The 21,019-nt window shown below is 60.8% G+C and overlaps 1 protein-coding gene across 2 annotated transcripts; it reads right to left on the reverse strand.

Annotated features, from left to right (window-relative positions):
- Positions 1-1,849: 1,849 nt before the first annotated feature.
- Positions 1,850-11,687, reverse strand: ECEL1 (endothelin converting enzyme like 1). Of its 2 annotated transcripts, XM_002812990.5 has the most exons (18): positions 11,572-11,687; positions 9,716-10,602; positions 9,043-9,111; positions 8,825-8,935; positions 8,645-8,737; positions 8,315-8,439; positions 7,844-8,066; positions 7,260-7,358; positions 6,954-7,028; positions 6,700-6,803; positions 6,399-6,457; positions 6,267-6,318; positions 5,630-5,697; positions 5,354-5,478; positions 4,940-5,005; positions 4,569-4,664; positions 4,251-4,327; positions 1,857-4,104 (listed from the first exon to the last, which is right to left on the reverse strand). In XM_002812990.5, exons 2-18 carry the CDS (start codon positions 10,499-10,501, stop codon positions 4,005-4,007), a joined length of 2,328 nt encoding a protein of 775 aa, XP_002813036.2. In that variant the 5' UTR covers positions 10,502-10,602; positions 11,572-11,687; the 3' UTR covers positions 1,857-4,004. The 2 variants fall into 2 exon arrangements, with proteins under 2 accessions (XP_054405967.1, XP_002813036.2); XM_054549992.2 differs by lacking the exon at positions 4,940-5,005 and having other exon boundaries at positions 1,850-4,104; positions 11,572-11,669.
- Positions 11,688-21,019: the final 9,332 nt, after the last annotated feature.

Below are 21,019 nucleotides of genomic sequence, written 5' to 3' on the forward strand. Positions count from 1 at the left end.
AGGCAGGGGGAAAGGGAAACTACTCTTTATAATCAATCCTGGGAAAGTGGATTCCTCCAACCAGCTTCAGGGAGAGGGGAGGAGCTCAGCATAGGGAGGGAGGAGAGAAAGAGATAGCAGATCTCAGCAGGTGATGGGCCACACCCCCTGTGGCACCCCGAAACTTCAGCAAAGGCTGTGACCCACCCAGGATTGTGTGGGTGGGACCTGGGGAAGAAATGAATTAGGGTGCTGCCCCCGTGGGGGGCACGGAGGTGGGGGGCATGGAGGTGGGCCCCGTGGGCCCCGTGGGGCCCACCCAAGGGGCCATGTGGAGAAACCCGATCTCCCCTCCAGAACCTGCCCCCAGAGCCATTCGCATATGAAGGACTCTGGGCTTCCATCCTATTTGGAAATTTAAAATTTCTCAGCCATTTAAACATACTGTATCTATGGCACTTACCAGCTGAGCCCCCCCAGGGCCCTGGACATCAGGGCCAGCATAGAACAACCATAGGGATGGTGGGAACTTAAATCTGGGCTCCCTGGAGCTAGTCAGAATGACCTGGGGCTCAGGGCTGTTCAGTGGCACCAGATGCCATGAGCCCCTTCCTGGGTATCCCAGAAATCCCAGGGCCACTAAGCTGGAGCTGGGCTCAGCCCCCACATTCACCAATGTTCCCTCTTTGGCCCTAAGATGGGAAGCTTGGGCACAAACCCACCTCTCTGCTGGCTTCAAATCCTTCCTGAATCTGTACAGAGGTGGCACCCATAGGGCCCCCAGGGCTGAGGGGCACCCCCAACATCCTAGACCCTGAGAACTCTGAGGCAAGCTCGCAGCCAAGGTGGGGGAGCTGTGCAGATCTGGGGAGGAAACAGGGGGGCAGGCGTGCCGAGTCTTCATCGTGGCAGCTGCAAGCCAGCGCTTGGGCACCCCTCACCTCTCATCTGCTGATGGCAACACTGGAGACCATAGAGGGCTCCTCCCTTGCCAAGGTCACCAGGCAGTAACCCCTGGGCTCAAGGCCTGCTCACAAAGCTGTGGATGGCAGAACCAGGACCTGGTGCAGAGGCTAGCCCCTGAGGATACTGATGGGGACAGCATCGCCTGCTGAACTTTGGTACACAGGTGGATACCTGGAAGATTTTTTTTTTCTCAGGTTTTTGTTTGTTTGTTTGTTTGTTTGTTTTTTGAGGCAGGGTCTCACTCTCACCCAAGCTGGAGTGCAGTAGCACGACCATGGCTCTCTGTAACCTCTGCCTCCCAAGCTCAAGTGATCCTCCCACCTCAGCCTCCCAAGTAGGTGGGTCTTCAGGGGCATGCCACCATGCCCAGCTAATTTTTGTATTTTTTTCAGAGATGCGGTTTTGCCCATATTGGCTAGGCTGGTATCTAACTCCTGGACTCAAGCGATCCACCTGCCTCAGCCTCCCAAAGTCCTGGGATTACAGGCCTGAGCCACCTCTCTCGGCTGGATGCCTGGAAGTTTAAGCACAGCTGTAAATCATCCCAACTCCTTTATTTCCCTGCTCTTAAGTGCTTGGCCGAAGATTACTTTCTGTCATCCCAGTGAGCTGTGCCCTCTGTGTGGGAGAACCTGCCCTCAGGGATGGATGGAGCCAGCCCAGCAACAACCCACCCCTCAGCCACTTCTAGAATCACCCAGGAAGGGCCTTCACAGCCAGGCTGATGTCCCCTCATTGAACACAAGGGCAACGGAGGCCAGGTGGGTAGCTATGCTGAGCTCATTCACATTCCTCGACCCCAGTAGAATCACAGTCATCGACAGCCCAATGCGGATCCTAGGACGGGGCCTGGTAGACAAAGAAATGGCTGGGACTATGCCGCGTGCCTGGTCTCCCAGCGGAACACGTGATGCACCCATGCTGACACCTGCTGACACCCGAGCTCCACAAGACCCTGACATGAGCAGTGTGGCCTTGGGGGGGCATGTGGCCCATCTGTTAAAGGGGCTCCTGCCACTCTGTTCATCTCACTGGGTTACGGTGGGGATGCTCCTAGGGCCTGTCTGAAAAAGCAGTTTGGGAACTAGCGGGTGACACACAGTGCTGCTGGGCATCAGGCCACTTGCTCTGGACCAGCCTGGAAGCCAGGAACCTCATGTCTTGTCCGAGGCACCTCCCTGCACCCGTCCTCACTGCATCCTCAGCAGGGCACAGAGAGAAGGGGCCTGGCCCCAGGAGTGTCCCAGCCTCATTGCGTTTCCTGAGCTGGGCAGAAGGGACCCCTGTCTGTTGGCTTTGCTGGCTGCTCACCCCACAGGCGCCCCTGATGCTGAGGCCTCCCCTAAGCCGGTGTGGACAGAGGAGGCATTGGTGGTGGGTAAAGCTGGGAAACTGCAGGAGCCCGGGGTGAGGGTAAGAGGGCTGGGCCTGCAGATCCCAGTTCCAACCAGAATCCCAGATCAGAGGGGCGGGGTGGGCCTCGGGGTATGGAGGGTCCCGGACACCAGGCCCCACCCAGGAGGGTGGCAGGAAGAGGACTGTTGTACTGCTCCAGCTGCCTAAGGGACATGTGTGTGCCCAACTCAGGATGAAAGGTCTGGAAACGGCACCTGCATGGGGCCTGGGGTCCTCCAAGGAGCACGCTGTGAAGGAGCCCTTGACAGGCAGCTCTGAGCTGGGCTCAGTGCCCCGGACTGAGCCTCTGCAGTCTTCCCTGACACCTCGGAACCCAGTGTCAGCTGCCTGCAGACTGGGAGGAAGGGCCCCGCCCCATCCCGGACTGGCCACTCCTGTGGGTATCCTTCTCAGTTCCAGCCTCCTCCACAGGGCCACGCATGGTTGTCCTGCCCAAGGCTCAGATAACAAGGACTTTTTAAAGGTCTCTCAAGGCTGGGGACAGGGTGCAGGCAGGCATTGTCTGAGCAGAACGACAAGAGCTGGGCTGGCAAGAGATTCGCCACTTCCATTCATGAGGTGGGGATGGCCACACCGGGCAGTGCCCAGGGAGGGGTTAACCCCTCTAGGCCACCCCCCAAGGAAGAAAAACAGACCTGGGAGGAAGGGCAGGTGCCTGCTGGTCCCCCTCAATGCAGACTCGGGATCCTGAGTGGGGCTGCCCAACAGAATAATCCCCCCTCCCCCTGCTGCCCCTCCATGATCGGGCAGGGCCAGCCGGCAGCCTCCAGCCTGGGCAGCACTCCCTGCCTCTGTCCACCCTCCTCATGCCAGGAGCCTACCATTCCTACCAGTCCTCTCCTTTCTGCACCCCAGGAGCCTGTCTCCACACTGGAGGAGAGGCCGAGATGTCCTGTGGGTCGGCCTCACCTCCATGGAAGTGTGGATCACTATCCCCTTCTCCAGGGAGGCTGAGGCCAAGGGTCAGGCTAAGACAAGGCAGAAGCTTCTCCTACTTCAGACTTGCAGGGGGCATAAGTCCCAGCATCAGCCTGGAATGCGGGTCACCAGACCATGAGGCTGAACTTGGGGTGCCCCAGAACTGGGCAAGAATCCCTGGGCAAGGCTTTGGGGGAGGGCGGCTGGTCCAGGGAAGTATTGTCGGTTGGTGGAAAAGATAGAAGAGTCCAGGAAGGCTGGACACAGGCGGCCAAGCCAGGGCGACCAGGAGACAAGAAGGTCCTCTCCAGGGTCCCAGTTGTGCTAAGCGCCCTAGCCTCCCTGCAGAGGGCTCTCTCCAGCTCCGCCTGCCCTGGGGACCCGTGAAGAGGCCAAGGCAACAGTACAGTATTTATTGACCAGACTTTGCAGCAAGAACACAGCGAAGGTGGGGCCCATACAATCCAGCCTGGCAGAGGGTCTGGCCCCCTTAGAGCAGAATCTGGGGACCCCAGCATATTTCCCTCACAGCCCCCCGAAGTCCAGCCTCACCCCTGCTCCAGGCCCCTCCTGAAGTGAGGGGCAGCAGGGGGACCGGGTCCTGGAGGCCCTGGAAGGCAGGTGGTGCCCAGAGCGGGGCTGGCACCGGGTGCATGCCTGCCCCGGTAGCCAGCAGGAGGTGATTCGTGCGGGGGCAGTGGGGGCGTGCAGGCGGGCAGCCAGGCTCACCACACGGAACACTTGTGGACAGGGTTCATGGGTGAGTCCTTGGGACAGTGGAAAGCCCGGCCGAACTCCTCAAACTGGGACACACTGCCCAGCACCCTGGGGTGGGGAGAGACCCACACAGTGTGGGGCCCTGCAGCCACTCGAACCCCAGCAACCAGGGGTGACTTTTATTCCTTCCCATGCCCCCTGAGCCCACCCCAAACACAAGGAGTGGACGAGGCCAAGCGGGCAGGTGGGCATACCTGTAGTGCTCAGGGGCATGCTTGTCGGTCAGCACCTGCAGGTAGATGGACTGCGACCGCCGCTTGATGCACCAGTTCTGGGTCCAGGAGCGGGGTGGAGGGGAGGAGGGGGAGATGAAGCCAGGCATCCACCCCCTTGCCCCCATCCAGCACACAAGGCCGTAGGCCCCCTCAGCACCACAGGACCATCACCTCTGAGGGGACAGGTGATGAGAGACAGGCTGTCCATGCGAGGCCTGGTCAAGGCTGGGCTGGGACTGACTCTGGATGCCGTGTCCCCACCTGAAGGCTCCCAGTCCAATCCCCCACCCGGCCCACCTGGGCAAAGGCAATGAAGAAGAGCTGGTCGTGTGTGTACTTGAGCCGGGGCAGTGGGTGCTCTGGGCCGTGCTCCCGCACCCACTTCTGATAGGCCTGGGGACAGAGAGCATGGACCTGCTATGCCTGCCCACCCTGGGCACTGCTTCCTCTCTGTCCTCCATCTAGGTAGCCCTCCCTGCTCTCCCTGTGAAGGGGGGCCCGTGAATCCTTCCTCTTCCAGTGGACCGTGTCCCCAGCACATGCCCTGCCCCACTCCAGGCCAGAACTCAGCAGGGCGGGCAGGGAGAGGCAGCTCTGTCCCTCATCCGGAGTCCTCATCAGCCCCCGTCCCTCCCGCGGCAGGGGTGGAGCGCAGGCAGGCAGCTCACGTGGTAGGCCAGCTTGAGGCCACCCATATCTGCGATGTTCTCCCCAAGCGTGTGTTTCCCGTTCACCTGCCGGGAAGGGAAGAGGCCAGAGAGCTGCTTGGGGCCCAGCTGGCCTCCCTCAGGCATTGATACCCTGGGCCCCAGCCCCTAATTCCTACCACCTCCTCCTTCTCTTGCCCAGAGAGTTTGAGGGGGGGCTCCAACCCTACTCTTTCCCCTCAACCCCCTTGTCTTCCGTAAGTCTGTGGACACTCATTATGTGTCCACGTGAGTGTGCGTGGGAACCGAGTGTGTGTGCAGGGACCTGGGCACAGGTTTTGTTTGGACATGTGCATGTGCGCAAGGGTGTGCGTGATGCTCCTGGCCCGTGCCCCACCAGGCCTGAGGGGCACAAGGGGCAGGTGCGGGTCTCACCCGCTGGTTGTAGACAGTGAAGTTGTCATAGAGACGGACGATGCACTCAGCCTTTCGCAGGAAGCGGCTGTAGGAGGCCTCCGTCCACCAGTGCAGCAGGTTCCCTGAGCGGTCATACTGGCCCCCTGCAGGCAGTACAGCAGGCTGAGACCCAGCCTCACCTGAGCCCCCTCCCCTCCCCACCCACCAGCCCCAGTTAGCCCATCCCCTACCCTGCCTCTCCACTGCCTGTCCTGCCCCCTCCCGGCCATCCCCTCAGGCCCCAAGAGGCCTCACCCCAGTCGTCGTAGCCGTGGGTCAGCTCATGTCCAATGATGGTGCCGATACCCCCGTAGTTGAGAGACCTGGGCCCACAGCAGCAGCATCAGGTCCTAGCCCTCACCACCCTCTGAGAGCCCCATGCTGCTACCCAGGCCCCAGATGTCCCCTGGCCAGGCCAGGAGGTGGCCCAGGGAGGCCACAGAGGCATCCGTGCGGTCCAGGGGCACTTGTGCCTCAGCTTCCTCATGGGCTATGTGAATGCCAGTGGAACCTATCCAGCTGCTTTTAGGAAATCACATCTAACAGAGCTGGCTGGGCCATGAAACAGGGCTGGAGGAGACAGGAGGGAAACGGAGGCACCCACGTAGGGGTTTCTCCTCCTACCTCATCGTTAGTGTTGTGCCACCTTTGAAACATCAAAATGAGCTTCAAACAAGTAAGGAAGACCCCAGGAAGTTACAAATAACAAACCTACACATTTTTCTGAATAACCAAGGAAGCAGTGGGGAGCCAGGGTCCACAGCTGTCCTGACTCCTGAACCCAGCTGGGTCTGGGGCAATTGGAGCCACAGTACGCCGACACACACCTGGTAGACAAGGTCTGCATGCCAGCCCTGCCCTCAGCCACAAACAGGGCAAGCTATGTACTCACTGTGGGAAGTCAGGGTCGTACAGGGTGGGCTGCAGGATGCCCGCGGGGAACACTACAAGAAGGGGGTGCTCAGTGGGAAACACATCCACTTTTGGACCCTGCCCCGCCCGGCGTAGGGACACATTCCCTTACCCATCTGGTTTTTGTTGGGTAGATAGTAGGCATTGAGCGCCTGTGGGGGGAGCAGCCACCTGTGGAGGGACGCTGGGGTGAATGGGGGGCACACACTCCCTCCCCCACTACCTTCACATCACAGCTTCCTCATCAGCCATCTCCTGACAGTCTGGGGGTCACCCTGCCGGCCCCCACCCCATGCCCTGTGCTGGCCTGTGTGCCCCCCATATGTGCATGGCTGTGAGATGATTTGTCCCACCAGCTCCTGCCCTTTCCCCACAACCCTTCCCTGACCCCCAGCTCTGGGCCAGGCACCCACGTGGACTTGTCCACCTCCTGCCGAATCTTCTTAACTGAGAGCTGGATGCTGAAGCGGATGCTGTTCAAGATGTTCTTGAAGTAGGTCTTCTCATGGACCTCAAACTACAGGAGGCACGGGCGGCACTCAGCGGCAGGCCAGGGCAGGGCTACCTGCAGACTGGGCAACAACCTAGCCGTGCAGGCCACCTGCCCTCCTGAGTGCTGTTAGTGGAGGGGCTGTGGACAGGCTGGGCAGGCAGGGTCAGGGCCCACCTCATACTCCTTGTCCACAGCATCGGGTTTCAGCAGGAAGTCCGGGTAGCCGACCATCACCATCATGTACTGGAGCTGCGGGCCGAGGGCAGGTGAAGGTGGCACGGGGCCTCGGGAGACAGCCCCCCGCCCCCCGCCCTACCCACCAAGGAAGGGAGCACTAGGCCAGCCTGGGAGTGGGCTTCACAGTGGGGGAGGCAGGCCTGGTCAACTCCACGAAGGCCTCTTTGTCCCTTTTGTTCTCTTTCGCTGGCACACAGGTGCTCAATGTATATGGGACCAACCAATGACACTGGGTCCCCTCACCTTGGCCCGAGCAGCAGCCCTGGTCTCGGCGTCCATCCAGTCCAGCTCCTCCAGGCGCTGGCCCAGGATGTACTTGATGTCTTCCACCAGCTGCTGTACCTGCAGGGTCAGGGGTCAGGGAGCAAGGGTCAACCCAGCAGCCTGGTCCATCACTCCTGGCAGGAGGGTACCCCTGTCTTTAAGCACCGCTTTCTAAGCCCAAACCTCATTTCTGAACACCAAGAGGATACTTTGGAGGTGGGGATCCAGGCCCTGCACCCCCGAGGGCTCACAAGATAGAAGAGGAAACTGCCCCAGCAATGACCACAGACATCCCTAAGGCCACGCCTCCCAAGCATGCCTGAGCAGGTGGGCTGGGGCCTGGCAGGGAGGTCCGCCTGCAGTTGATAGTCCACACAAGCTTCCTGGAGGAGGAGGTCTGCGGAGGAGCAGCCTGGAGCCTCAGAATTGGCTGAGTACTTAACAGGGCCTGGTCCCCCTGCCTGCAGGGGACATGTGGGGCTCCCCATGTTAGGACCATGGCCTCGGGAGGGCTCCACCCACAGTTCAGCACCATCCTCCCCACCAAAACAAGGGCAACCCACCTTGGCTTTGCTGGCAGCTGAGAAGTGCTCGTGTACAAAGAGGGCGCCAAGCGCCATGCCAAAGTGGCGATTGGCCTGGCCCAAGCAGACCCGGGCCAGCTCCTGTGGCTTGTCGCTGCCCTCCATCTCCCGTGCCAGCTCGTGCAGTGCCTCACGGAATGGCGGGGACAGGTGCTCACTCAGGACCACCACCACGCGCCACACCAGGTAGTTGTGCAGGACCCTGGGGGCCAGGTGAAGCCAGTGGGTGTCCAGACGGACACGCATGTGGGCCACCAAGGGCACCATCCCCACCTGTGCCCGCCAACCTGAGGCTGGACCCAGGACCCAGACAGCCCCACAAAGAAGGGACAGGGGGTCATCCCAGTTATGCAGAGCAGAAAACGTAAAGCCCACCCAGCAGACAGGTCCAGGGTGCAGGGGAAGGACCTAGTGGCCTCTGGGCAGAAAATGACAGATCTGCAGCCATACCGGTGGGGTGTGGAGCGGATGAGCTGGGACACCTGCTGCATGTAGTCTGTTGCCAGCAGCACCACCTCCTCTTCCTCTGAGAAGTCCTCCTGGAAGATCTGGTCTAGCAGCCACTTCCACCGCAACTGTGAGGCCAAGGACAGGGACAGTGAGGCTGGGGGTGGCAGGGGCCACAGAAGACAGGGAGAGGGGCAGAGAGAGGCAGCGAAGGGACATGAGAGTCCATGGCCAAGGAAGGGTTTGCCCATCTCTGGGGAAAGATGACCCTGTAGTCCCAGCAGCAGCATTGCCCCCAACCCTGCCTGCCCACGAGGACTGGGCCACACTCACGTGGGGGGTGATCTTCTGCAGCTGCCCCAGCGTCACCTTGTTGTACACGGAGCTGACATCTCGCCGTAGGTCGTCATACTCTGACACAGTGATCTGTGGGGAGAGATCACAGCTGACCCAGCCCTGCTCCATGATGCCCTCCCTCAAGTCCAGGGCAGCCGCCAGCCCCAGTCTGCTCACGTTGGCCAGCCGCTGCTCCACCTGCAGGATCTCTTGGGCCTTCTGTTCCACAGCGTCTGCACCCAGGAGGCTGAGCACTCGCTCCATGAACACCCTGTATGCTGCTAGGATCTGCACCAGGGGAGGGGGCTCACCCAGGGACAGGGACAGGCCTAGCCTGGATCCACCCCTCCTGGGGCCCCAGGCCTTCCCTGCCTCCCCATCCCATGCCCCAGCACCTTCTCACTCTCCTCATCCTGAGCGAGGTACAGGGTCCTCTCTGGCAGGGTGAGCCCATCCTGGTCAATCTGGGGAGGGAGACAGGGGCCAGAGGTCAGAGGCCCACACCTCAGGTTCCCTAAACAGAGGGAATTCCCACTCCAATGCCCAGAGAGCAACCAGACATCCATGAGTACAGCCCCAGAAGCACGCAGACTGGGCCCAGCCCCTCTTTCCACTCAGATGAGATGGCCAAAGCCCCATCCCTGACTGTCCCAGCCTGCGGACGCCCAATCTTACCCCTGTACATCTGCACTTTCCTTATCTGTCCGGGGCATTCGTAGATCCCCCACTGACAGTTGGGACCCCTAGCTTTGGGGCCAGCTCCAGCCCTCGCAGAGATGTCAACCCAGCCCGCCAGCGCGCCCCTCCCTCCTGGCCCTCACTGCCTGCCAGAGGGCTGGGAAATTGCGGCTCCCGTGGCTCCTCTAAACACCGCAATTACCCCAGGGAAATTACTTGCGCCCTCCTCCCGCGCTCTGCCGCTGTGCGCTCCCCTCCCCTCCCCTCTCCTGCTCGCCTCTTCCCTCCTCTCCTCTCACGCACCCGCCTCCCGCGCGCAGGGACCCCTGGGCAAGGCCACTGCGCCCCGGATCCGCGGCCGCTGTCAGGGCGCTCAGGGGGCGCACTCACGCGGATGACGTAGCGCGAGGAATTCCTGTCGTCCAGGCTGACCGTGAGCGAGAAGAGCGCGGCGGCGCTGTACACGCCCTGCGCCTTGTACAGCAACCGGTTGAGGTCCCATCCCGCCGCGACTCCCGGACGCTCCTCCGCGCCGCCCAGGTCCCAGCCCCCGCAGTCCTCGATGACCTCCAGCATGGGTCGCGGGCCCAGTCGCTCGATCTCGCGCATGTCGAGGCACGAGCGGAAGAAGGCGCGCACCTTGCGCTGGGCCGCGCCGCCGGGCCCACCCCCGGGCCGCGCCAGCAGGCGCCGTAGGCGCTCCTCGTTCTGCTCGCCGATGGCCGCGATGGTGCCATAGGTGAGCTTGTCGTCGGGGATGGCGTGGCGCCGCAGCCAGCCGCCGCAGGCGAACGAGTAGAAGTCCTGGCATGGGTCGATGCTGGCGTCCAGGTTGGCGGCCAGGAAGCGAGCGGCGCGCGCGAAGGCCTTGCGCTCAGGGCAGCCCTCGGGACAGGCGCCGCCGCCGGCCGCGACCGGGCCCAGGTACTTGAGGGCCAGCATAGCCGCCAGGATGGCGCAGAGGCCGGCGGCGAACACCAGCCCCGACAGCAGGCACACCTCGCGCCGGTTCCAGCGCGGCAGCCCGGACCGAGCCCCGGCGGCGCTGCGCGCAGCGCCCAACGGGAAGCCCGGGGGCAGGGAGGCCCCGCGCGCGCCCCCCGCGCCGCAGCGGCTCACGTACTTGACCTCTTGGAACTCATCGTAGTGCGCCGTCAGCGAATACGGGGACTCCATGGCGCCAAGGCCGCCGCGGTGCAGACCTGGGCACCCTGGGCTACGGGATGCGCGTGGCCGCCAGCCTCCTCGTGGGCCTCCGCATGGCCCCGGGGCCGCAGCTGCGGGAGGGGCAGAAGCAGGCTCAGGAGGCGTCGCAGCCGGATGGGGCTCAGGGGCACCACGAGGAGGGACACAGGCCTGGGTGCAGAGGCCCCAGCCGCGGGCCTCATTCACTGCGGAAACCAGGGACTATGAGGGCTCGGCGGGGCCACCACCCCCGCGTGCACAGTGGAGCCTTCTCCCCTGTCCCCTCCCTGCACACACTTGAGGGCCGCAGGGTTGGGAGGGCTCTTATTGGAAGCAAGAGGCGCCAGGCAAGGGGCCTGGCACGTAGTGGGCCTCCATTGAAAGGCTGTCCCTCTTCCCTTCGCCTTTCTTTTCCACGACCTGCCCCAGCCAAGGCCGGGTGGAGTGGGGGAAGGAGCGGAGGCTGGAGTGAGGAGGTGCGGTCAGGGGCGCGTCTATGCGACACTTTCAGCTCTCCGCGCTGGACCCAGACAGACGCTCCGCAAAGCGGCCAAAGAACCAAACTTTGTCCTCGCGGAAGTCCGCGGGATCGACCACGCCAACCCCGCTCGCTGACTCCTTCTACTCGGTGGCCCGACGGCCCACTCGCCCCTTCCCTAGGGGCGCGCACCAACGCCCCAGGGTGGCGGACACACAACCCACCCCCTGGGCGGCCCTGATGGAGAACCCGAGACGGATTCCCTCCCCCCACTCTCACCATCTCTGTCCCCGCCCCGAGCCATTCCCGGCTTCAACAGGTTCTCCCCAGAACCCAAACTTGGGCGAAGTTTCACCCCCGGCGGGGAGCGAGCTGGCTGGCGACCCCCGCGCCCCGGCGCCGTGCCGCGCAGTCCGCGGAGCCCGAGAGCCGAGCCCGGGAGCCGCAGCCGCAGCCGCAGCCGCAGCCGGAGCCGCAGCCGAGAGGACGCAGACAAAGCCGGGAGGCTCCGCGCAGTGGCGGCGGCGGCGACGGAAGTGGCCGCGATGGTGGCCTCAGCGGCAGGGACTCGGGCGCCACTTACCCGGCAGGTGCGCGCCCGAGCCGGCGGTGACCGAGCGGGTCGGGCCAGAGCGGGGGCCTGAGCCGGAGCGCAGCCGATTGGGAGTCCGGTGTCTCCCAGCGCCCGCCGCCTCCTCTGCCGCCGCGCCGAGCCCGCCGCGCCGCCCGCCTGCCGGCCCGAGGGAGGGGGCGCGCCGGCGGCTCCACCCTCCTCCGCCCGCCCCGCGCGCCCCTCCTTCCTCCTGCGTCTCTCGGGCCACCTGGCAGCGGGGCGGCAGCGCGGACGTGGGTCGGCGGCCGCGGAGACAGGCTCCCGGGGGTCGTGCGCGGGCTGCGGTCGGGGACTCCGGGTCCAGTCGCGTTCCGAGACGAGTGAGGGCAGCGAGTACTCCCGTGAAGGGTAGTACTCCCGTGAAGGGACACTCCGATCCAGTGTCCCCACTCCCAGCCGCCCACCAGCCGGCTGGAAAGGGGCTGGAGCTGGAGATGAGGAGCCGAGGACTCCTCCGAAGGGCTGGGGGCGGTGTCAGTAGTGCCTGTGTCTGCCGGCACACTCCCTGACGCAGAGCGCACCTTCACTAACCGGCTTCTTTGTCCTCCTTGGAACCCCTGCCCTGGATGGGCTCTCCACTAGGGCTTCTGGTTGGCTTCGCTCCCTTCACCTAGTCCCTGGTGAAGGGAGCTCAGTGGGGACTCCTGCAAGAAGAGGGCTTGCCGCCCCCTTCCCCATCCTCCCCAGCCTTGGCTGGCCCTGGCACCACGGCTCAGGGAGTCCCTGGCCCAGGTAGGAAGAAAAGGCCGAGAAGAATGAGCGAAGTCTCCCTGCTGGAGCCAGGGAAGGCTGGAGCCTGACCCCTCTGGCCAGCAGCCCTAGGCCTCAGACAGGCCCTGAACCTCAAGACCCTGGTATGTGGACTGATGGGAGGGCAGGCTGGGTGCAGGGACTCTGAATTTACCCACCCCCTGCCTTCTTCCAGGTGAACTGGCTTTTTAAATGTGGGGCATCCCCACTGTCTGGAGGCAGAGCCCTCTTCTACCTGCCTGCCTGCCTTGGCCAGACAGCCTGGCCCTAATGGGACACAGAGAACTTGGGGCTCCTTGGAAGACTGATACTGTTTCTGGAATCTCTGCTTTCTCTGCCCTACCCTACCTCTGGTGTCTCTAGCAGGAGACCCCACAAAGCACCAGCCCTCCCAGGTCTGCCGGCTCCAGCCCGTAGGATTGGCCTAAATAATGTGTGAGAGCCATGGAGCGCCATCTGATAAAAATCGCAACAAGGTAGGGACTCTGATAACCTACCCATCATCCTGTTCTCCTCCTCAGGGGCTGTGCATCTGCCCAGCTCCTGAGCCTTGGCCCTGAGTGCCGACCTCTGCCCCTGTCTTGCCTCTCCTCTGCCTGTTCATCTCTCTACCTCTAAGCCCCCACTCTGGATACCCTGCCTCCATCTCTGGCCACCCCGGGGTTGTCCTCTGCCCCATGCATCCTTCTTGGGTCCTGTTAATTCTAAGGAGGAAAAATGGAATTACTTATAATGTGGTGATTCCATGAAGGGGGGAGGGGAGGGCAGGGAGGTGGCAAAGTGGCTCTTTGTGCTTTTAATCCGCATTTTTCCCTCAATGTTCCCGTCTCCAGGAGGATAATTTTCCAGCCTTTTCAGGCCCTGATTGGTATCATTTCTCCAGCAATGACAGCTTTTATTTTCCCCGAAATGAATGCCGTGAAATTTCCAAGAAATGTAAAAATGGATATTGTCTCAGAGAGCCGACTCTTCCGACAGAAAGGCACAGAGGCAAACACACTTCCCTAGGGACTCTTCTGCTCCAGTCCCGGGTGTGGGGTGGGGGGCAGCCCCCAGGCCCTCAGTCTCTCCTCCCTCCTTTTGTGCTCCCTCGTCCCTTCCTCCTCCCTCCCGGGTCAGCTCTGGGACCCCCCTTCCAGCCACCCTCTCCCAGACTCAGCTGCTATTGATCTGCTCATGGGCCTCCCGACTCCCTGCCAGGCGACCTGCCTGGCTCCACCTCACCTTTTCTGTTCACATCTCATCCCCCAGCCCCGGGCTGAGAGCAGCAACCAGGGCCTACAGGAGTTGACTTAGAATTGGGCCCTCTGACCCCTCAGTCCTGGCCACCCCACACAGACTGCCAATAAAGAGAAGTCAGAGGCCCACCTCCTTGACTCTCCGGCGCCTTCTCTGTAAGGGAAGCTGGCGCTGTAGGGGAGTAGGGCACCAGTGGTCTGGCCTGTAGCTTGCTCTCTTTTGGGGGATCTCTTCGTATCCCTAATTACCAAGGTGACCCCATGACTCATGAGCAAGAGAATGACAGGCCACAGTGGTGCCCAGCTAAACCCAGCCAAGCCCTGAGTGAGGCAACTGGGTGCCCAGCTTCAGGGAGCAGTTGGGTGCTGCCAGAGCTGCCTTGGAAGAAAAGGCCCGAGGGGATGCAAGGGGCAGAGATGAGGGGTTCAGAACCTGACTCTCTGTCTCCTCCTTAACCAAGGGTAGATCCCAGCAACCCTGCCGAACAGGGCATCACTTGGTTTGGGTTCTGGACATAGAGCCCTCCCTGAGGACAGTGTGCTGTCACCAATAGCTTGCATCTGTTGCACATTCACCATGTGGGCTGCTAAGTGCCTTGCTCTGAGGTGGGGCTGCCCACCTAATGCCGGGCCTGGCCCTGACTGGAGCCCATTTGTGGTCAGACCCGCTTCTCTCCTGCGGCCTGTATGTGGGTGGGGATGAACCCCTTGCCCTGCCTCGGTGTGCTGCAGCAGGGTGTCAGCTCCAGAACGTGCCCCACCAGCCTCCACCCTGTCCAACCAGGCCCTACTCCTCCCCTGCAGATCTGTGGTATCTTCTGAGCCCTAAAAACACGCCCCCAGCCAGCTTCCTGTCCTCCACCCGGCCTCTCGGGGCTCATCCCATCTATTATTCACAGCACAAAATGGATTTTTAATTTGAGAAATGAAATGACTCTCCCAAGTGGCCGGGGTGGCAGGGAGGGGGTGGAGGAAGGCCGGAGCCGCCGTGGCCGCCACAGCCGCCACGGTGCTGACTCAGGTTCGTCTTGGAAATCTCAGGGCCCACAGCCTAACTGAGAGAACTCAAAGGCCCAGTACCCCACCACTCTGCCCCAGGCCTCCACTCCTCCCCACTGCTGTGACCAGGTGGGGTGACGGGTGCCTGTTGGTTCTGCCTGAGCCTCCAGTGGGGCCCACCTCTGGCAGGGCGGTGCGGGGGACAGCTGGATCTGTCCTCCACTGGCTTTCAGATTCCTGTGCCTCAAGGGCAGCCCTTGGGCTCCCTGGCCTGGCCTATCACCTCCCCACACTCCCCGGCCCTCCTGGCCTGGCTTCCTCCACCCTGTCCAGACCTCTGGCTGAGCTCCTTTGCTAGGTCCTGACCCCACACTAGGCCCACTCCAGCCTGGACTGCTGGACACCTGGCCTCCACGCCGGAACCCCTCCTCACCCCTCACGGTGGAGCTCAGGCACCTTAGTGTGGCCCACGAGGCAGGGCCTCTTTCTGGCTTTTCTCTGTCTTTGTCCCTGTCTGTGTCCCCACCCCCATACCTCCCTCTTTCCTCTGGTCACTCTGATCTATTTCCATTTTCCAGAACATGGCTGGCTCTGTCATCCCTCAGGCCTTAGTACTTGCTGTTCCGGGTGCCTGGAACACCCTTCCTTCATCCCCTCTTACAGTGGCCAATTGCCAACCATCCTTCAGGGCCACCTGGAAGTGGCCTCTCCCATCTGGTCAGGTGCTGCCTCCACAGGCCCCTACTCCACTGGATGCAAAGTCTCTCCTATGGCAGCCCCTGTTCTTCCCCTCCAGGTAGCCCGCGGCCCCTTCTGGAGCCCAGGACAGGGGACGCATATGATAAACTCAGGTGACGGCCGTGATCAGTTCATGGAGATGCCCTGCGTGAAGTATCTCTCAGCGCCAAGCCATACACCAGGCACAGCACCCAGGCAAACCTGCCCAGGGTCTCGGATCCTGAACACCTTTCCTTTGCTCTGGAACCCACCAGATGACAAAGAGGGGGCCATTTTTCCACCCTCCTGCACCCCTCCTCTCCACTCTGAACCCCGTGGTAGGCTTTGTCCTCGCCATGCACAGACTCCTCTTGGGGTCACCTCCCAACCTCTAGAGCAATGCTGTTTTTGTACAAGAAACATGTAAATATTCTCTTGTTTTAAAATATTGAAGCCACACAAGTTTGTAGAGGAGAAACATGAAAGTCCTCCTTCACGCAGCCCCAGCCCTCCCAAGGTAAGGCCAGGTAGGCTCTGCGACCACTGCAGGGTGAGCATCTAGGCCCACCTTGGTATCTCTTTATCGTATTTTTTGTTGTTGTTTTAGAGATGACGTCTCATTGTGTTTCCCGGAGAGAGTGCAGTGGTGCAGTCATACCTCCCTGCAGCCTGGATGTCCTAAGCTCAAGTGATCCTCCCACCTTGGCCTCCGAAGTAGCTGGGACTGCAGGTGTCCCACCACACCCAGCTAATTTTGTTTTATTGTGTAGAGACTGGAGTCTCGCTATGTTGCCCAGGCTGATCTTGAACTCTGGGTGAGCCGCCTATCTCGGCCTCTCAAAGTGCTGGGATTGCAAGTGTGGGCCACTGTGACCAGCCCTTATTGATTTATTTTTAATAAATAGGACACAATAGGATGGATGGTTGAGTGCCTCTCTTCCCCATGTGGCCTGTGCTAGTGTTTCCAAGCCAGAGGTCCTCGGGGTCACCCTCCGTGACTGAGGGACACTTAGGTTGTCTCACTCACCCCTGTCTGGTCTCCAAATCCTAAGGCCTTGGCCCAGCGTTTTGCCTCGCACTCTCCCTCTCTGCCTGACCTGTCCCACCTTCCCTGCCTCCTGGCCTTCCTCCATCCCCTGGATGCTGTGTCCAGGTATTTGGCTCTGGTCCCAGGTCTCACCCACACCTGCTGGCGCTGGAAACTCACTGCACTCCAAACCCAGCCTTGGAAAGATTTCTCACCTCCTCCTCTCATTCCTATCCCTTTCCTGTCTCCAGCTCTGGCCCCTCCTCCTCCCTTTCTTAGTGGAGAACGGGGTCTCTCCCTCCTTGCCTACCTGGGTGCTGCTGCAGTTCTGCCCATTCCCAGCCACAGCCTCTGTGTAGCCATGGCCATTGTGGCTTCTGAGGCCTCCTGGGTGTGGTCCCCTCATGCTCCCCTGAGTGTCCCTCCTCTACCAGCATGGCATACTCACAGCGCAGCCTTTGTTCGAGCTGTCCCCTCTGCCCAAGTTCTGTGTCCCCAGACCTGTGTACCTCCTTTAGGTCCATCTCAAGCTTCTGGGATCCCCCTGACAGGCCCCCACCTGAGGAAGCTGCCCAAGGGCCCCTGCCAGGGAGGGATGCATGCCCCCCAGTGCCCAGCCCGGAGCCTGGCACATGACCCCAGAGCAGGGGTGCCCAGAGCCTGGGCCAGGCTGAATGGAGCAAGGCCCCGGCTCCAACCTGGACAGGCCTGTCACTGTCACATGCGGAGCGGCTCCCAAGCGCCATGCTCTGCGCCAAGCCCTCTATCTCCTCCACACTGAGCCTCACGCTGAGTAAGCCCACGAGGGAGCACTGTCATTGTCTCCAGTTTACAGAGGAAGAAACTGGGGTGCATAGAAGGAAAGGAAGTTGCCCAGGTTCATGCAGAGACTTAGTACTGAAACGGAGACTTGACCCTGTGTCTGCTGCATGCAGAGGCTCGGGGCCATGCATACTGCGAGCTGGAAGATGGAAGAACAGCTCTGCAGAGGGCAGCAGGGTACTCAGGAACCCAAGTGACGGCAGCTTGGAGCCAGGGGCCCAGCCTGGGACCTCAGGCCCAAAAACTGCGTTGGAGGTGCCAAAGGTGGCTTTACTCAGCGACCTCAGGAGGCATCTCAGGTTCTGCAGCCCGGACCTTGGCCTCCTTTCCGATGTTGCCACCTCCACGGGCCCTTCCTGGATTTCCCTATCTGAAGAGACCAGGCCGTTTTCTGTCTGTGGCTCTGGGTACATCCCATACCGCATTTGTCCCTACCTGACGTTATCTTGTGACTCGCTATTTTCACGACACCCTCTCTTCCTCAGCTCTACTGGAACCCTAGATTTTCCTATTGCCTTGTCCTTCCTACCCAACCTTTAAGTGGCAAGGCCTTGGCCACAAGGCAGGGAGTCAGGAGTGGGGGGTCAGATTTGCAAAGTCAGATGGTGGCCATGGGGGACAGGAAGGAGGGGGCGGTGGAGAGTCTCTGGCCAGTGGTCTCTAGCGCTGACAAGCAGGTCCCTTGGGCTCCCCATCTGATGGCCAGGCCACGACAGGAGCTCAGCTCCTGCTGCAAGAGGGATGCAAATGAGGCTGCAGGGGCTGGGGACACCCCTTCCTGTCAGGGTCTTCACGGCATATTGCCTGGGACTGCAAGGAAGGGCGAGCCTGGGACAGGCAGAAAAGCCTGAATGGCCTGAAGGGCCTCTTCCTTGGCTGCCAGGGTCCTGGGCCTGCGGCCCCCTCCCCCAGCACTCCATCATCATTTCAAGTGATTGGAGCTGAAGGGGATCGTTAGCTAATTAAAGCTGAGGCCACTAATTGTCCCTTTTGGAGAGAGAGCAGGGCTGTGCAGGGGAGGAGACAGAGGGTCTGGGGAGGGGAATATTGGCAGGCGGGGGGCTGGGAACAGGGCCCTGGCCCCTGGTGGGGCCTCCTTCCAGATTGTGTGTTTGAGGGGGTCAGGCATTGTCAGAGGCTCCTTAAAGTGGCTAAAGGACTAGAGAAGCAGATTTGGCGCTCTCGTGATTCACCCTGCGTCACTGTGAATATCAGTGCCCACCTCTGCCCCACCTCTGCCCACTGCCACCCACCCTGGGGCTGTGGGCTGGACAGCACATGGCGAGGCCTCCCACAGGCCTCCTCCTCTGTTGTGGTGACAGGTCAGATTGGAGGACGGGCAACTGGGTACAAGGTTCCCCCAACTCCAGCACGGCCCGGAGCAGGAAGCCTGGGTGCCAAGTTTCTGCCTTCCCTTCCACCTGTGACAGCCTCTTAGGGAGGTGCTCAGGCCCGCCAGGAGTAGCCAGCAGCAAGGTGCATATCCACATGTCACCAGAGAGTGCCAGCTATGCCTGGGGCTGCCCCTCAGCCTGGCACCAAGCTCCCCTCTTGGCAAGAGGTCCCAGAGCCTGTGACAGAACTACCAAAGAGGGTTATTAGTTTTGTATTTCTGCAAAACAAAGTAGCACAAACATAGCTACTTACAACAGCACCCTTTTATGACCTCACAGTTTCTGTAGTCAGTGGTCCAGGCACGGCATGCGATTCTCTGCCCATGTCCCCACTGCACCAAATTGAGATGTCGGCTGGGGATGCTGCGCTCATCTGGAGTTCAGGGGCCTCCTCTAAGCTCAGGGTTTGTGGCAGAATTCAGTTCCTTGAAGTGCCAGAATCAAGGTGTCCACTTTGGGGTTCTGCTGTCAGCTCCCAGAGGCCCCCTCCATTTCCACAGCCAGCAATGGAGAATTCCCTCCAGTGGAATCTTCCACTTGCTTCAAGTTTCTGTTTTCCTCACATTGACCAGCCCAGGAAACTCTCTGCTTTTCTTTCTTTATTTTTTAAGAGACGGGGTCTCACTGTATTGTTCAGGCGGGTCTCAAACTCCTGGGCTCAAGCAATCCTCCCACCTTGGCATCCCAGACTGCTAGGATCACAAGCGTGAGCCACTGCACTTGGCAAAATTCTCTGATTTTGAAGGGCTCATGTGCTTAGGTCGGGCCCACCCCAATAATCTCCTTACCTTAAGGTCAAGTCATTTGGAAACTTAATCACATCTGCAAAATCCCTTCACACCAGTCCCCAGATTTGTGTTCAGCTGAATAGTGGTGGGATGCACATGTGTACACCGGCGGCCCGGAATCTTGGGGGCATCTTAGGATTCTGCCTACCACAAGGATGTGGGTCAGAGAACAAAGACAGCACTGAAGACAGAAGCAGCTGACTTCCAGGCCAGGCCCTAGGCTTTAGTGCTGAATTATCTCATTCACTCCTCAGGACAATCCTAGGAGTAGGTGCTACTATTATCCCATTTTACAGAGGAAGCAGCTGAGGCCCTGAGAGATTAAGTGACTTTCACAGTCACACAGCTGGTAAGTGGCCATGCTGAGAGATGAGGGGTATGTGGGGTCTGATCCAGCCCTGGCTATGTGTTCTTAGGAAAGTCATGTACCCGCTCTGGGCCTCTGGGAAATGGATGCTGAGGTCTGTTCCACATAGACAAGTGGGTGAGACTTGGGGCCATGTTGCAGGGACTCACCAGGCTAATCTGTGCCCCCACCACAGGTAGCTGGCATCTGTGACACCCAGTGAGCTGGGGTCCCTGCTGTCAGCCGTCCATTCACTGCCAGTCTGACTTTTTTTTTTTTTTTTTGAGACAGAGTCTCACTCTTGTCACGCAGGCTGGTGTGCAGTGGTGGGATCTAGGCTCACTGCAACATCTGCCTCCCGGGTTCAAGTGATTCTTCTGCCTTGGCCTCCTGAGTAGCTGGGATTACAGGCACCCGCCACCATGCCCGGCTAATTTTTGTACTTTCAGTAGAGACGGGGTTTCACCATGTTGGCCAGGATGGTCTCAAACTCTTGACCTCAGGTGATCCACCCTCCTCGGCCTCCCAAAGTGCTGGGATTGCAGGCATGAGCCACCTCACCTGGCCCAGTCTGACTTCTACAACCCAGTGATGATATTCCCTGACATTGAGGCTGGGAGGCTTCACAGTACAGGAACCCCAAGATTAATGGCCAGGAAACTGCTGCTCCTCCATGGGGGTTGGGCCCCTAGACAACTGAGTGGAGGCTTACAGACCTTTGCCCAGGGGTGGTCGTGCATGTCTGTGGGGCGGGTCCCTCCTACCCCTGGGGCCTGGCTCTCCCCACTCATCTGGCTGCAGCTCTGGAAGGTAGGGGACTGCAGAGGTGTCAGTGGCTGCCCACTCCCCCTCCCATGAGAAAGGCTGTCAGCGCCCTATAGGCGGCCTCCTCACCAGCCTCCACCCCCATGCTTCAGCGGCCTCCCTCAGTAATGGGGCTTTATCATAGCGTGCATTAGCTAAGGCCTGCTGCCTGCAATTATCCCTTCAATCAGCCATCCACCACCCACCGCCCCCAGCCTCAGGCCACCCATGGGGACACCTCACCCGCCCTCCCTGCCCCATCCGCAAGTACAGCACAGGTGCCCAAGTCTCTGCAGATGGACAGAGCAGTGACCCCTGGCAGCAGGCGCCTGGGGCAGGGGCAGCCAGCGGACAGAGAGCTACTGCTCAGGGTCACAGGCAATTATTTTAAAAGCCTGTTGCAGGAGAATGCGCTGCCTGTCCAGCACAGCCTGCTCATCCTGAGGGTTGCACCGCCCCAGGTTGCTGCCAGGCTCACATGCACACACGGGTGTTCACACGTGCCAGCCATGCACACAGGGACGGGCACTGCC

This window comes from Pongo abelii, chromosome 11, assembly GCF_028885655.2.
Source record: "Pongo abelii isolate AG06213 chromosome 11, NHGRI_mPonAbe1-v2.0_pri, whole genome shotgun sequence".
Lineage (NCBI taxonomy): Eukaryota > Metazoa > Chordata > Mammalia > Primates > Hominidae > Pongo > Pongo abelii.